General features: G+C 43.9%; 1 protein-coding gene across 2 annotated transcripts in view; it reads right to left on the reverse strand.

Moving 5' to 3' along the window:
* Nucleotides 1-5,754: 5,754 nt before the first annotated feature.
* Nucleotides 5,755-12,874, reverse strand: part of GALK2 (galactokinase 2) — an 83,613-nt gene continuing 76,493 nt past the window's right edge. For both annotated transcript variants that reach the window (XM_015427933.1, XM_015427932.1), the window contains one exon: nt 5,755-6,213. In XM_015427933.1, the coding sequence (XP_015283419.1) occupies nt 6,006-6,213 (208 nt within the window). In that variant the 3' untranslated portion in view covers nt 5,755-6,005. The remainder of the gene's footprint in view (nt 6,214-12,874) is intronic.

Raw genomic sequence — 12,874 nt, forward strand, 5'->3', positions numbered from 1 at the left:
GATTTATAAATATAAAGTAGAAATAATTACATCAGCAAACTGTTTGAATGAACAAATTACATTGCTGAATGGAGGAGGGGGGAGCCTCTAAAGAAGAATCACAGTGATGGCTCAAAAACAATAAAAGAGGAGCCCCCTCAGTTCAGTAGTACAATGTCCAGTTCATCTACTTCCTTACCCCATCTGGTGTACTGGGTAGATTGCATTGTTTATCATACATTCCTCTTCAAGAATTTTCTGTTTTTTGTTTATCAACTGATCCAAGAAAACACTTTTAAGGCTGCCATGAAAAAAAAAATCAGCTAGCGTTTGCAAAACAGCCATACATACACACAAAGTTTTTCTGTAACGGCATTGGTCAGAATGGTGAAACGTGAATGATATTGATCTGGAGGTTCTTGAGCTACAGACTCCAGAGTAAAAGTTGCACAGAAAACTTACAAACACCCAGGTACTTTGGATGCCCTTGGCAGCTCAGCGATGCAGTCCTATGCAGAATGACTCCAGTGTGGACCCATTGAAATCAATCAGCTTAGACTGAAGTTAACTCCACATAGGATTGCACTTTGTGAGTCATTCATTTTTGTGTAAGGGTTTGCAGATGTCTGCAGCTGCAGTCCTCTGAGCTGATCGGGAAAAGCTGGTTCAATGGAACCTTTTCAGAGCTATTCTATGACCAAGTGATTTGAGGAATGCCAAGGCTCCCAAACAAACAAACTTACTGGAAAAGCCAAGATAACCCACACTTATGTCCAACTCTGTATTTTCTAATGTATTAAATAGCTGGAGTGTGTGTGATTAACATCTTATAATTCCCCCCCCCCAAAAAAAATGCATTCTTCTGGATAATATTTCAAGTATGCTTAATATATGGTTTCACTTTTTAGCTTCGAGCACAGATGCATTGAAGAACTAACAGAGATAGAAGAGCAGCGAGAAAATGTGAACCGGAAATTCCAAAGGTTTGCTTTTTATCTATTTTAATCTTTAACAAAGAGCTCATCCTTAGGAATATTAGTAACTGCCAGGAACAAATTATTTGTCTGTGGCTAGTAGAGACCAATGTTCCCTCTAAGCCTTGGAGTCTTGTGAGCAAAAATTCTACTTTGCGAGCTACTGACGTTAAAGTTGTGAGCGAGCAATTTGGCTACTGCATAAATTAGTTTGCTCTGGAGCCATCCTTTCTGAGCTAAGACAAAAATCTGTGAGCTGGAGGCTAAAAAACTGTGAGCTAGCTCACACTAACTCAGCTTAGAGGGAACGCTGGTAGAGACTATTGTTTTCTCCCCCCCCCCAACTCTTTTTACGCACAATTTTGAAACCAGCTGAGGAATAAAGCCGTGTATCAGGTAGAAACTGGTGAATCAATTTTTCATGTGGAAAACGGCATTGAAGGAAGTCTGTCTGATGCTGTAGTAACTGAGCTGGGTTCTGTTGTGCCTTTCACAGCCTCAGCACCAAGGACCAAAGAAGAAAACCTTGGGTTGGACCCAGCAGTCTGAGGGTACCAGGACCACAGGCCTTTCTCCCAGCAGTCCTGTCCAACCCCAGCAAAGCCAGTCCCCGAGGTCATGTGACCTGTGTGGACTAATAGCCATGATGGAAGAGGATAGAAGGACAACTTCATCCTCTTCTTACCCAAACTGGACCCAAAGGAGGGGGAAATTAGCTTTAAAAGGTTCCAGCATGGAATAATGCAGGACCTTGTAAGTCTGTTTATACCAGGGAATCTCAGTGGAGATACCCCAAAATAAAATTATGAAGAGAGTGAGAGTCATTGTAAACACACAAAAATTGCTTTATTATATAAAAAATAAAAAAGAGTGTAAAGAACCTACATGAGGCACCTGAGAACTAATCCCATAAGTAACCACACACACACACACACACACAAACAAGAGGGCACACTTATAAAAGGCAGGAGGGAGAAAATTGGGACGTTTTAGGGAAGGGACATACGACCTGAGATCCTGGGCTTGGGGTCTGGAGAGGTCCAGGGACAAATGCAGCTGAGGTCCAAGGAGCAGAGTGAGGAGCCAACTAAGTGAGGAGAAGAAGTCTGCGAAGTGCAGCAGGCATTCTCAGCAGAAAACCAGCGTTCTGACCAACAGAGATCTAGACCAGGGATCTGAGGAACATCTGCTATGGCATGCAGTCCCTTTTTTTGTGGACAGAAGATCCCCAGAGTACGTGGGATTTGGGCCATTCTGGCTTTGAATTGGGTCAAAATAAAAGGTTTGAATCTCACTGGCTCGTTCAAAGTTAACTGCTGTTAAATTTGGCAGGGAAAAGTGGGGGAAATACCTTGATTAAGCTATTGTGAGCCAAATCTGCATGGGCACAAAGAGCCTGGGTGAGGCAACATGATTAACATACTTTAATTAGGTTGAAGTGAGCCAGATCTGCATTGACACAAAAGTTTTGGTGAGTCAAGATAGCTACTGAAACAGGATGGAGCATACATTAATGATCTGAGTGCCCTTCTTTATTGAGTAAAAAAGGAAAAAGAGGAACCAGGTATTGGTTAATATAACAACTTCCTTGGGCTGGGTAGACACCTCTGGGCTATGCCAGAATATTCCCGTGTTTAAAAGTCTTTTTTTTAAATTGAGAATGAAGTGAAATCTCATTGAGAAGCCTTATTGTTATCGAGAACCCTGAACTGGGGGAGATTGCATTTAATCAGCTTGTAATGCCAGCACAATCCAGTACACTGGATTTTCCAGTGTAATGGCTGTAGCCAGGTGCCTTTATGAGACTCCCCAAGTTTCAGATCCCCCTGGCACTTGACCTGTAAAAGGGGGCGTCTATTAAAACACTAAGAGGGGGACCCCACTAACCAAGGGGTTCTTGACTGGAAGAGGGGCTCCTCACACCCTTGCCCCTCCAACTGTAGCCCCCCCAACCTCCACAACTATTAGTCCAAGTGGGTCCTGTGACCCTGGGAAGCAACTTCCCTAGGGGTGCAGAGCATTGCTTGGGGGTGGGGAGAGGACCATGTGAAAGATCTGACTGTCAGTGCCTGTGGCTAACAGATCACTAGATCCAGTTCTTTGATTCTACTTTGGAAGAGCATTGGAAACTTCCCTAAGGAAAAAGCCGGGGGAATAGGCTGTTTTTCTTTGCTTGTTATAAGGATAGCCTATCTACAGGAGGTGCAAACAGTTCCTAAGCAAGACATCAACTCTACACTGAATTTCCCCCTCCCCCCCTTTTTTCTATGTGGGACTCCAAGCCAGAATCTGAGGGTACTCTGACCACTCCACAGATGGGCAGCTGAAGTGGCTGGACGGCCCCTTGGTTTACTAATGGTCCTGGCACTCAACACAACTCCAGAGAGCACTGAGGTTGGGGACCCAAAACTGCCCGACTCTCCCTGGTCCGAAAGATGCCAGATTGGCCACCACCAGATCTAGGGCCTTCTCAGTGGCAGCTCCACACGGGTGGAATGAGCTCCCAGAGGACATCAGGCCCTGCAGGACATTTTACAGTTCCGCAGGGCCTGTAGCTCTTCCAGCAGGCTTTCGATTAGGAGCCACCACTGATGAATGAGCTACTGGAATTATCTATTACGGCCCGCGTGTTACTGGCACTCTACTGGGATACTGGTCTAGTCATACTGGACCATCTTACAACGATTGCCATCCGCTCTTTGCTATTGTACTTAATCTGCACTTTATACATTATTGTTTAATTTTATCTGTGTTTTATTGTAATTTTAACTCATTGTACGCCACCTTGAGCCTGCTTGTCAGGCAAGGCGGGATATAAATCAAAATAAATAAATAAATAAAATAAATAAAACTTCTTCCGTTTAGTCACAACTGCTGACTAATAGCAAAGAGCAAAATTCTGCTTTGCTGCCCTGGTGCCTCAACCCTTGGGCCCACATGAAGGTGCTAAAACAGCTGGGTTGCCAAGCAGTCTTGGTTGGTTCCCTCTAACAATGGGGAGCCTCAAATTGCTCTTCCTTGACTTAGGTAAAGGTTTCCCTTGCTCGAAAGCCAGTCAAGTCCGACTCTAGGGTTGCGGTGCTCATCTCCGTTTCAAAGCCGAAGAGCCAGCGCTGTCCGAAGACGTTTCCGTGGTCATGTGGCCGGCATGACTAAACACCAAGGCACACGGAACGCTGTTACCTTCCCACCGAAGCGGTACCTATTTATCTACTTGCAATTTCTTGCTTTCGAACTGCTAGGATGGCAGGACTTCCTTGACTTAAGGAGGACTAATATAACTAACAGAATGTCCGCCTTTTGTGCTGAAGTAAAAGGATTCTTTTTGAGTACCTGGTGGCAAAAGTTTTCATATGTTCATTAACAATAGTAATAATGCAGACCAAAAGTCCAACGTAGGAGAAATGGAATTCAGAACACATTTGCAGGCCAAAGTGAATCCTGAACTCCAGATGGTGAAAGATACAGGTTTTATTGGCATATTGAAATGCAACTATTCTCTTGGCTTGATTTAAATGTTTTTAGAAGGGTTACGTTGTGATTGAAAAGACAGGCATATCTCTGGGACATAACTCACCCCTGCAACAAGAAGGAACTCTTGAGGGAAAGCTTTGTGTTGCGTTGGCCTTGCCCTGCCTACTTGAAATTCCAGACAACTCAATTAATTGTCACTTGCACTACTAGGCTAAATTAGGAGGAACCACAAGTGGCAAGTCTACAAAAGGGCAGCAGTGAGTAAAGAGGTCTATAGGAGAGAGATCACTAATTTCTAATTGTCTTTTGTTTCTAGGCTTTTGGTGACACTCAGCAAGAATCCTAACGAATTAAGGTTAAGAACGCAGGACTTAATCCAGAAACTGGTTTGTCACCTTTTATATCCGTCTTTTAAGTATGTTTTGCAGCCCAGAGGAGGAGCGGGGAGCTTGTCCCCTTTTGTTCATTTTAAATGGGCCAGAAGAGCATGTTGCCCTTTGCCTCGCATGCCTATGCTGGACACTTAGGTGAGATGTCCACCTTCAGCTTCTAGAGCTGAGAAGACAGGTGAAAGGGGCCAAACCAATACCGCCAAGGCCTGCTCAACGGCTTCTGCCTCCTTTAGGAAGGATATTGCTCCCTCCCTTGGAAACCTCATTAGGCCCTACGCAGGGTTGCTGTGGAATGGGAAGGGCAAAAACCAACCTCGTAATGCTCACTTTTCTCTATTTTAAAATGATCAGCATTGTCCACAGAATCTGCACGGGCCCTGACCTGGTTTCTCGGCCCAGCAACCTTGCGTGGCATCCTTCATTTAGCACTTCCCACTAGCGTTAATGTCTGGAATCCTGCTGCCACGGTGCTTCCTTGGGCTAGTACTTGTTCTCGTCCCAAAATCATCACAGCGGGCCCATTTATGGACCATCTGCCAGCCTCAGGTGATCAACCTCACCTTCTTCCAGAACCCCTTCCTCCGGCAGTCCTTACAATACCTCACTGTGACTCATGGAAGGTGGTAGGAGGTTTTCCTGGATGCTTACCTGAATTAGAAGAATATAGTGACTTGCAACTGTTTGATGTTTTGCTTCAACAGGAGAACCCAGCACCAGGCCAGACTACATCCAGTGCTGCGAATTCAATGGTGAAAAAACCCCAATACTAAGATTTCAGAAACTGGCTGAATTGCTCCTTCCACTGAATGAAGCTCAGCAACATACTTGGGATTCAACATGACTTCTCTTTCAGGTCAATAAAGTATGAGACGGAGCAGCTTTTCATTCCCAATCTGGTTAATTTCATTTTGTTTAATGAATAGGCTTTTGGCAAATCAACTTCTATATTGTAAAGTCCAGACAGAAATCAGCTTTTTGGATGATCTTTGTTGGAAGCACATTTTTAGCAGAGAAAAAATACATTATGAAAATTAATAGATCTATATTTTACTTTAAAAACGCATCCAGATCATGGCTATTCCTTATTAAAATAAAACCCAGCAAAGGTGTTTGTTTATTGTGACAGAGGAAGTCCTGCCAATTTCCCAGTGCCCTAACCAGTTCCTTTTAAAAAATTTGGCATCCTTCAGGCCTCAAGGAAAACCATGGCTCCACCACCTGGGTTGGTAGCAAACAGGCTGTTTTCATCCAGTTTTAACCTTTGGTCACTGTTCTTGTAGTAAGCCTCTTTTACATTTGCTAGGAACCTCTCCAGCTTGTCGGCAGGAACCATTGACACAGTGCAGCCACCCCATCCTGCCCCAGTCAGGCGTGACCCAACCGCTCCAAATTGCCTGGAAGAACGAAAGCAAGAAAACAGATTTTTGGAACTGTAAACCAAAAAAAAGAGAACATGTATTATATGCAACTTCCCTATGGAACACTGTGCTTTAGTGGGTTGGACTTCCTCTCATTTTCTGAAGCTCAATGTAGGAGTCAGTCGCTGGTGGGTATACGGCTTGGTTCAAGCAAGGAAGTAATCTTTATTATGCATATCAGCATTTGTGAAAACCAAATAATATACCCCCATGTGATGATGATGATGATGAAGAAGAAGAGGAGGAGGAGGAGTTAGCATTTCTACCCCACCCTTCACTACCCGAAGGAGTCTCAGAGCGGTTTACAACCTCCTTTCCCTTCCCCTCCCCACAACAGACACTCTGTGAGGTAGATGGGGCTGAGGGAGCTCTGAGAGAACTGCTTGTGAGAGAACAGCTCTGAGAGAACTTGTGACTGACCCAAGGTCACACCAGCAGCTGCATGTGGAGAAGTGGGGAATCAAACTCAGTTCTCCCAGATTAGAGTCTGCACTCCTAACTGTTGGAAAAATTGGCAAAATAGTTAAATATTCAGAGATTGCAATCGATCTTTGCTTCACTGGAGAGGAGGCATTTTCTTCTATGTAAAAATCATTCTTTCTAAGGGAAGGGTTCACAGGAAATTTACAAAACAACAAAGACACCTAAGACTGCATCTTTACACTTTGACCACATGGTCTACAACAGAGATTCTTCTTCTTCTTGATCCCTATAAGGAAATCACCTGAATGCATTAACCAATGATTGTTAGTAAATAGGCTCCACTTTCCCAGCTTTCTTCTCATTGGCTTTCTGCCAGATTCTCTTCCAGGTCAGTCTAAACAATGGCACACAAGGTAAACACACATTAACCCTATAATGACTAAATTTTACTGGCCAATTTTTTAGTTGATGTGATAAGAGTGAAAAACGTGGGAAACTCCGTTTTATGATTTTATAATTATCTCAGACTTTTAGCTGATTGTGTTATTTACTGTCTCTGATTTTAATGTTGCATATGCCATTAAAGGTCTATTGATTGATTGATATATTGACTAAATTTTAGACCTTGCAACACACATATTTCCAACAATAATAATACACTACACAGGATAATTAAAACTGTGGGCATAACAGGCAACTAATAATGGCAGTTAAAGAGAGTATTCAGCAGAAAATGACAGATACATTTTTACCTCCCTCCTGAAATAACAAAATAACTTAAAAAACACCAAGTGGGAATAAGCACACACTTAAAAGAACTAGTGCTGCGTGACGGAGTGAGCGCCCACCTCCAACCCTGGTCCTGCCAACCTAGCAGTTCAAAAGCAAGAAAGTCCAAGTAGATAAATAGGTACCGCTTTGGTGGGAAGGTAACAGCGTTCTGTGCACCTCAGCATTTAGTCATGCTGGCCACATGACCACAGAGAAGTCTTTGGACAGCGCTGGCTCTTCGGGTTGGAAACAGAGATGAGCATCACCCCTAGGGTTGGATTCGCTTTCAAGCAAGGGAAACCGTTACCTTTTACTTTACCTTTAAAAGAGCTAGGAAAATAATGTTTTGGTCTGGCACCAAAAAGTAGACAGTTTTGGCATCAGCTGGGCAAGGGGTCAGGGAGAGGTGTTTCCACTACCCAAAAGTCTCTGTCATGTCATGGCCACCCACCTTGCCTCTGAGTAAAGATGAGGATTATAAAGCTTGGGCAGACACCTGTGACAGCAGGGTGTCAGTCCTTACAATGTCCTGGTGCTGGACCGGGTGGGGCTTTAGAGAGAAATCCCTTAACTAAGCCTGGAAGAGTCTAGACAGCCAGTGATGTTCATTATTGGGGGGGGGGGCTCTTAGAAAGCAGAAAGGGGGGATCTTTCATAGGCTTTGACTGCTGACCAGGAGAGGGTTAAAGAGCTTGCCTGTGCAGAGTTGTAGGGGAGGGAGGTGTCAAGAGACAAAGCAACTTTGCTAATTCACTTTCTCAATTCTGAATGGGGCCAAATAGTATAGCCACCAAATATTAAAAACAGGTGTAGAAGGCAAAAGGTATTTGTACTACATTTTATTCTTCACTTAGTTTTTTTCAGTCAATCGTTCATCCTTTTTCAAATAAATTCATCTTCCAGATGCACCTGCTTTCGTGTTAAGGGAGTAGGAAGCAAGCAGGAGACAGTAGTAGTCTGTTAGCAGCATTCATTTAGTAAAGATCCTTCCGTTTTTGCTCAGCTGGAAGTCATAAGAAAAATTTCCATATCTGGTAAAGTCCAGATGCTGAACAGCTTTGCTCATCAAGAAGAAACACTTCAAGCTGTCAGAGATTCACCCGCTCACCCCATTCACAACAATAGCCCCGGGGGCGGGGCGGGGGGCATCTATGCACGTCATTCACTGTGACTTTGACTAAGGCACGTCCTAGTTCAACTCTCTAGTCTCCAAAGCCAAAAAACGAACAGCAACCCAGTATGCTCTGCAAAGCTATGTATCCGTGGGGCCATCGGAGGGAGTGGAAGAAGCAGCCAGGCACTCCGCCAACATGCCTGGATCCAGCTCAGTGGAGAATTCCCTTCCCATGGAACATTCGTGTTGAATTTTAATTGTCATTTCTGTTTTTTGTGTTTTTAATTCTCGTGGTCTGCTTTGGGAGTCAATTTTGGCTGAGAAGTGGGATGAAAATACAAGTCCTAAACAAACAAACAATCTATATTTGCTATACTGTTGCAGTCTGCCCAATCCAAGAGGTCTGCCTGCATTTCTGGGGAATTTGGCCTCTTTTTGTCACTACCAAACTGCTCTCCTAGTTCGGAATGAGGTTTATTTACTTAGATAATGGCTTTGGGGCCACATGTGCAACTGCCACTTGGGCCTGGGAACTGGGGGCAATGGCTCTCCTGAGACAGCTCTGCCTGTTCTTCATCCCTGTGGGGGGAAATGGTTTAAAGGGTCTCAGGGAGGGTGAGACTTAAGAGCCCCTGCCCTGGAGGGCATGCAGTAAGAGCAGGGATGCTCAACCACAGCAAGCAACACCAACAGGATTACTGCCTCCATCAGTGCTTGGGAATGAGCAGCTTGCTCCCTTGAAGAAGAAAAGAAGAGATTGGATTTATACCCCACCCTTCACTTGGAGTCTCAGAGCAGCTTACAAACTCCTTTCCCTCCCCCTCCCCACAACAGACACCCTGTGAGGTAGGTGGGGCTGAGAGAGCTCTTTCAAGAACTATGGCTTGCCCAAGGCCATCCAGCAGCTGCATGTGGTGGAGTGAAGAATCAAACCCGGTTCTCCCAGATTAGAGTCCACTCTCCTAACCACTACACCAAACTGGCTCTGGAATCTGGGATGCACTGCCCAACTCCAGCTGCAGGCTGCAAGAAGAATTACAAATCCTTTGGTGGTAGTTTCCTATCCTATTTACCAAATAATGGGCAAACCAACCAGAGTTGTCAAGCTTCTGAGGCAAAAACTGAAGTCTGTGCTTTGAGGTAACCACCATTCCACCCCACCCAAGTACTGACAAATTAACAGCCAAATATTTTTGCATCATTTTTGCATCATCTGGATGAGATCAGGCTGAAACAAATGGACAAGTAGTTGGTCACATGCAACACTCTTCCTGCCATAACTATTTTAGACTAGGGTTTGATAATGGTAAATTCAAGAAACAAAAAAATAAAATGAAGCTTGGGTAGATGACTAAAATCCTTCAGGATTTTATTATGGCTGCCAGAAATGGGCCCTGCCTCCATTTCTTTCTGTCTTGTTTAACCTACAACTTGAACAGCTTACACCTTCGTGGCCAGTTTTTGTTTTCATCCAGCCCGTACAACTGTCATAAAACAAGGACCTCCCTTTCAGGCAGTTTCAGGCCTGAAGCCAAACGATGGCCTGTGCTAACTATAGTTTAGAATCAACTGAAACTCATGAATCCAAGTGTACAATGAAAGTCATGTTTTTAGATTTGCTCTGTCCACTTTCATTTTCCATCTGCTCAGCAGCAATGTTCCCTCTGAGCTGTGGAGTCCTGTGAGCAATAATTCTAATCTGTGAGCTACTGACATTAAAGTTGTGAGCGAGCGATTTGGCTACTGCATAAATTACATTGCTCTGGAGCCATCCTCCCTGAGCTAAGACAAAAATGTGTGAGCCGGAGGCTAAAAAACTGTGAGCTAGCTCACATTAACTCAGCTTAGAGGGAACACTGCTCAGCAGTATCAGTTCTTTTTAAATTGGGGATCCCAGGCCCGGCATAACAATCCACGGGAGACCAGGGGCCGCGTCAGATATCATGCCTCTCTAGGAGTTGCCAGAAACACTGGATTGGCGATTCCTAGAGAGGTATAATGTTACTTCTGGGTTTCCTAAGAGCCTAAGAGGCATTTTCTTATTTTTCTCCCACTGTCACTCAGTGGCAGTAAGAAAGGGGAACGGGTCAGGGGATCCCCCACCCCAACTGGGGGACTGGCAACCCTATTTTAAACATATGTATATGTATACATATTAGCATTCAAATATCTCTGGTGCCGGAGGTTCTGGCAGTAAAGAAATGGCTGTTTACTGCTGGCCTGTTGATTCAGACATCATGCCAAACCATAATTAGCACTAAGCATGCTTTGTGGTTCTGGTTTGCTAGCTGTTTACTAACCTTGGTTTGTCAATTCAGACATCGTGCAAAATCATTATTAAGCTTCTTTAGTTTCAGTATGACAGTTGAATTTGATTTGTCATGCAAGAGGCCAAAATGCTATAGAGTTGTGCTGCATAACAAACTGTACGAGGGTGGATTCATAGGACTCATAAGCTCATAAGCAGATCATGAGGACCACGACATCCTTCCTCCGTATATCCCTAGCGGCTGGTAATGAGAGAGAGAGAGAGAGAGAGGAATTGCACAATAACTCTCTCCCTCAGATGAGCAAGGTTTTTACTATGGAATCTGTCTCCCAATCCTCTAGCTCTACTTGACAGGGTGGGTGGGACTTTTAGCACATATTCTTAGAAAGACTGCCTCGCACTCTGCAAACTAGTACTCTAAATGAAAATACAGCGAAGCTGCTAAGCGCATTGCTAAATTCCAGGCACTGTTTATAAACTCTTTAAAAAGTTAAGTCCTGCCTGTGTTTTAAAACCACCCAGTCTGCATTTGAACCCCACTGGCCGGGGTTCCTTCTAATAAAAGGTGCAGCGAGTGTCCTTAAAGGAGCTGCAGTGGCTCAAGTGGTTAAGATGCTGAACTGCAGACTGTGGAAGGTCGGTAGTTCAGCAGTTCGAGACCCGAGTGTGCCGCATGACAGAGTGAGCTCCCGTCTCTAGTTCCAGCTCCTGCCAACCTAGCAGTTCGAAAGCAAGAAATTGCAAGTAGATAAATAGGTACCGCTTCGGTGGGAAGGTAACAGCGTTCCATGCGCCTTGGTATTTAGTCATGCCGGCCACATGACCACGGAAACGTCTTCGGACAGCGCTGACTCTTCGGCTTTGAAACGGAGATGAGCACCGCAACCCTAGAATCAGATTCGACTGGCTTTCGATCAAGGGAACCTTTACCTTTACCTAAGTGTCCTTAACTAGGCCGGGGGTGGAAAATGGTCAGTAAAATCAGTAAAAGTCATCTTGGTCAGTAATTTGTCAGTGTTTTTTTTAAAAAAAAGGTCAGTAAAGTCAGTATTTCTTTGATTTTTGTGAATGCAGTTTGTGTTTTTTTGTTTACATTACTGCATTTGGGGGAAACATGATGACTTCCCAGTGAGAAGACAGATTGTTTTTAGTTCAGTTATGAAGTACTTTAAGGACTTTGTTCCTAAGAGTAAAAGTGATTTGGTGAAATCTTCCACAAAGTATAGAAACATAATTAACCTCATAAAAGATGAGACAATGAAAGCAGAGGTGATGATTTTTTGCATGAGTGCCCGCTTACTCACAAAGTTCACTGGAGTGTTTCAGAAAGAAGAGCCTTTGGTGCATGTGATGCACAGTGAAGTAAAAACACAAGAACCATAATGAATTGAGTTTGTAAGAGTTCAGCACCATTGTCTTCACAATGAGCACTACATACCTGTGAAAGAAGTAATCAGTGAAAGTAGAATCTGTGACGAACTGAAAAAACTTTCTGAAAAGGAACAGCTACTCTTTTTAATGGGAGCAAAAAAAAACCATTTCATAGTAGCCTGCAAACACCTTTTCCTCCAGTCATCTTTGGACAAGCCAATCATCCTCAGATATCTTCAGTGTTTAGCTTCAGCACAGAGGCTCAAGGAAGGAACCCACAAAGATATAGTGAATGTAGCAGCAGCACACCCGATGGGTATTCCACTGGACATGATTGTGGATGAATGGAAACTTCTTAGACTTGTAGATGAAACTGCCAGTGAAACTTGCTGCATAGACACATACTGGAATCAGTTCTTTGAAAAGACACACTCATCTGGAGAGCCAAAATACCCACTGGTTACCAAGGTGGTGAAAGCAACATTATCATTATTGCATGGTAGTGCGGACATTGAGGGTTTTCAAAAACTAGATGCATTTTGACCAATGAAAGGGCCAGGATATCAGAAAGGATTTTGAATGCCCACCTAATCATCAAAGAAACTTTATATCGTGTATATGAATACAAGGTATACCATGGTAATATCACACAGGAGCTTTTACAGATGGCAAGAGCAGCTCATGTTCAT

Source organism: Gekko japonicus, unplaced genomic scaffold (assembly GCF_001447785.1).
Source record: "Gekko japonicus isolate JY-2015 unplaced genomic scaffold, Gekko_japonicus_V1.1 scaffold772, whole genome shotgun sequence".
NCBI lineage: Eukaryota > Metazoa > Chordata > Lepidosauria > Squamata > Gekkonidae > Gekko > Gekko japonicus.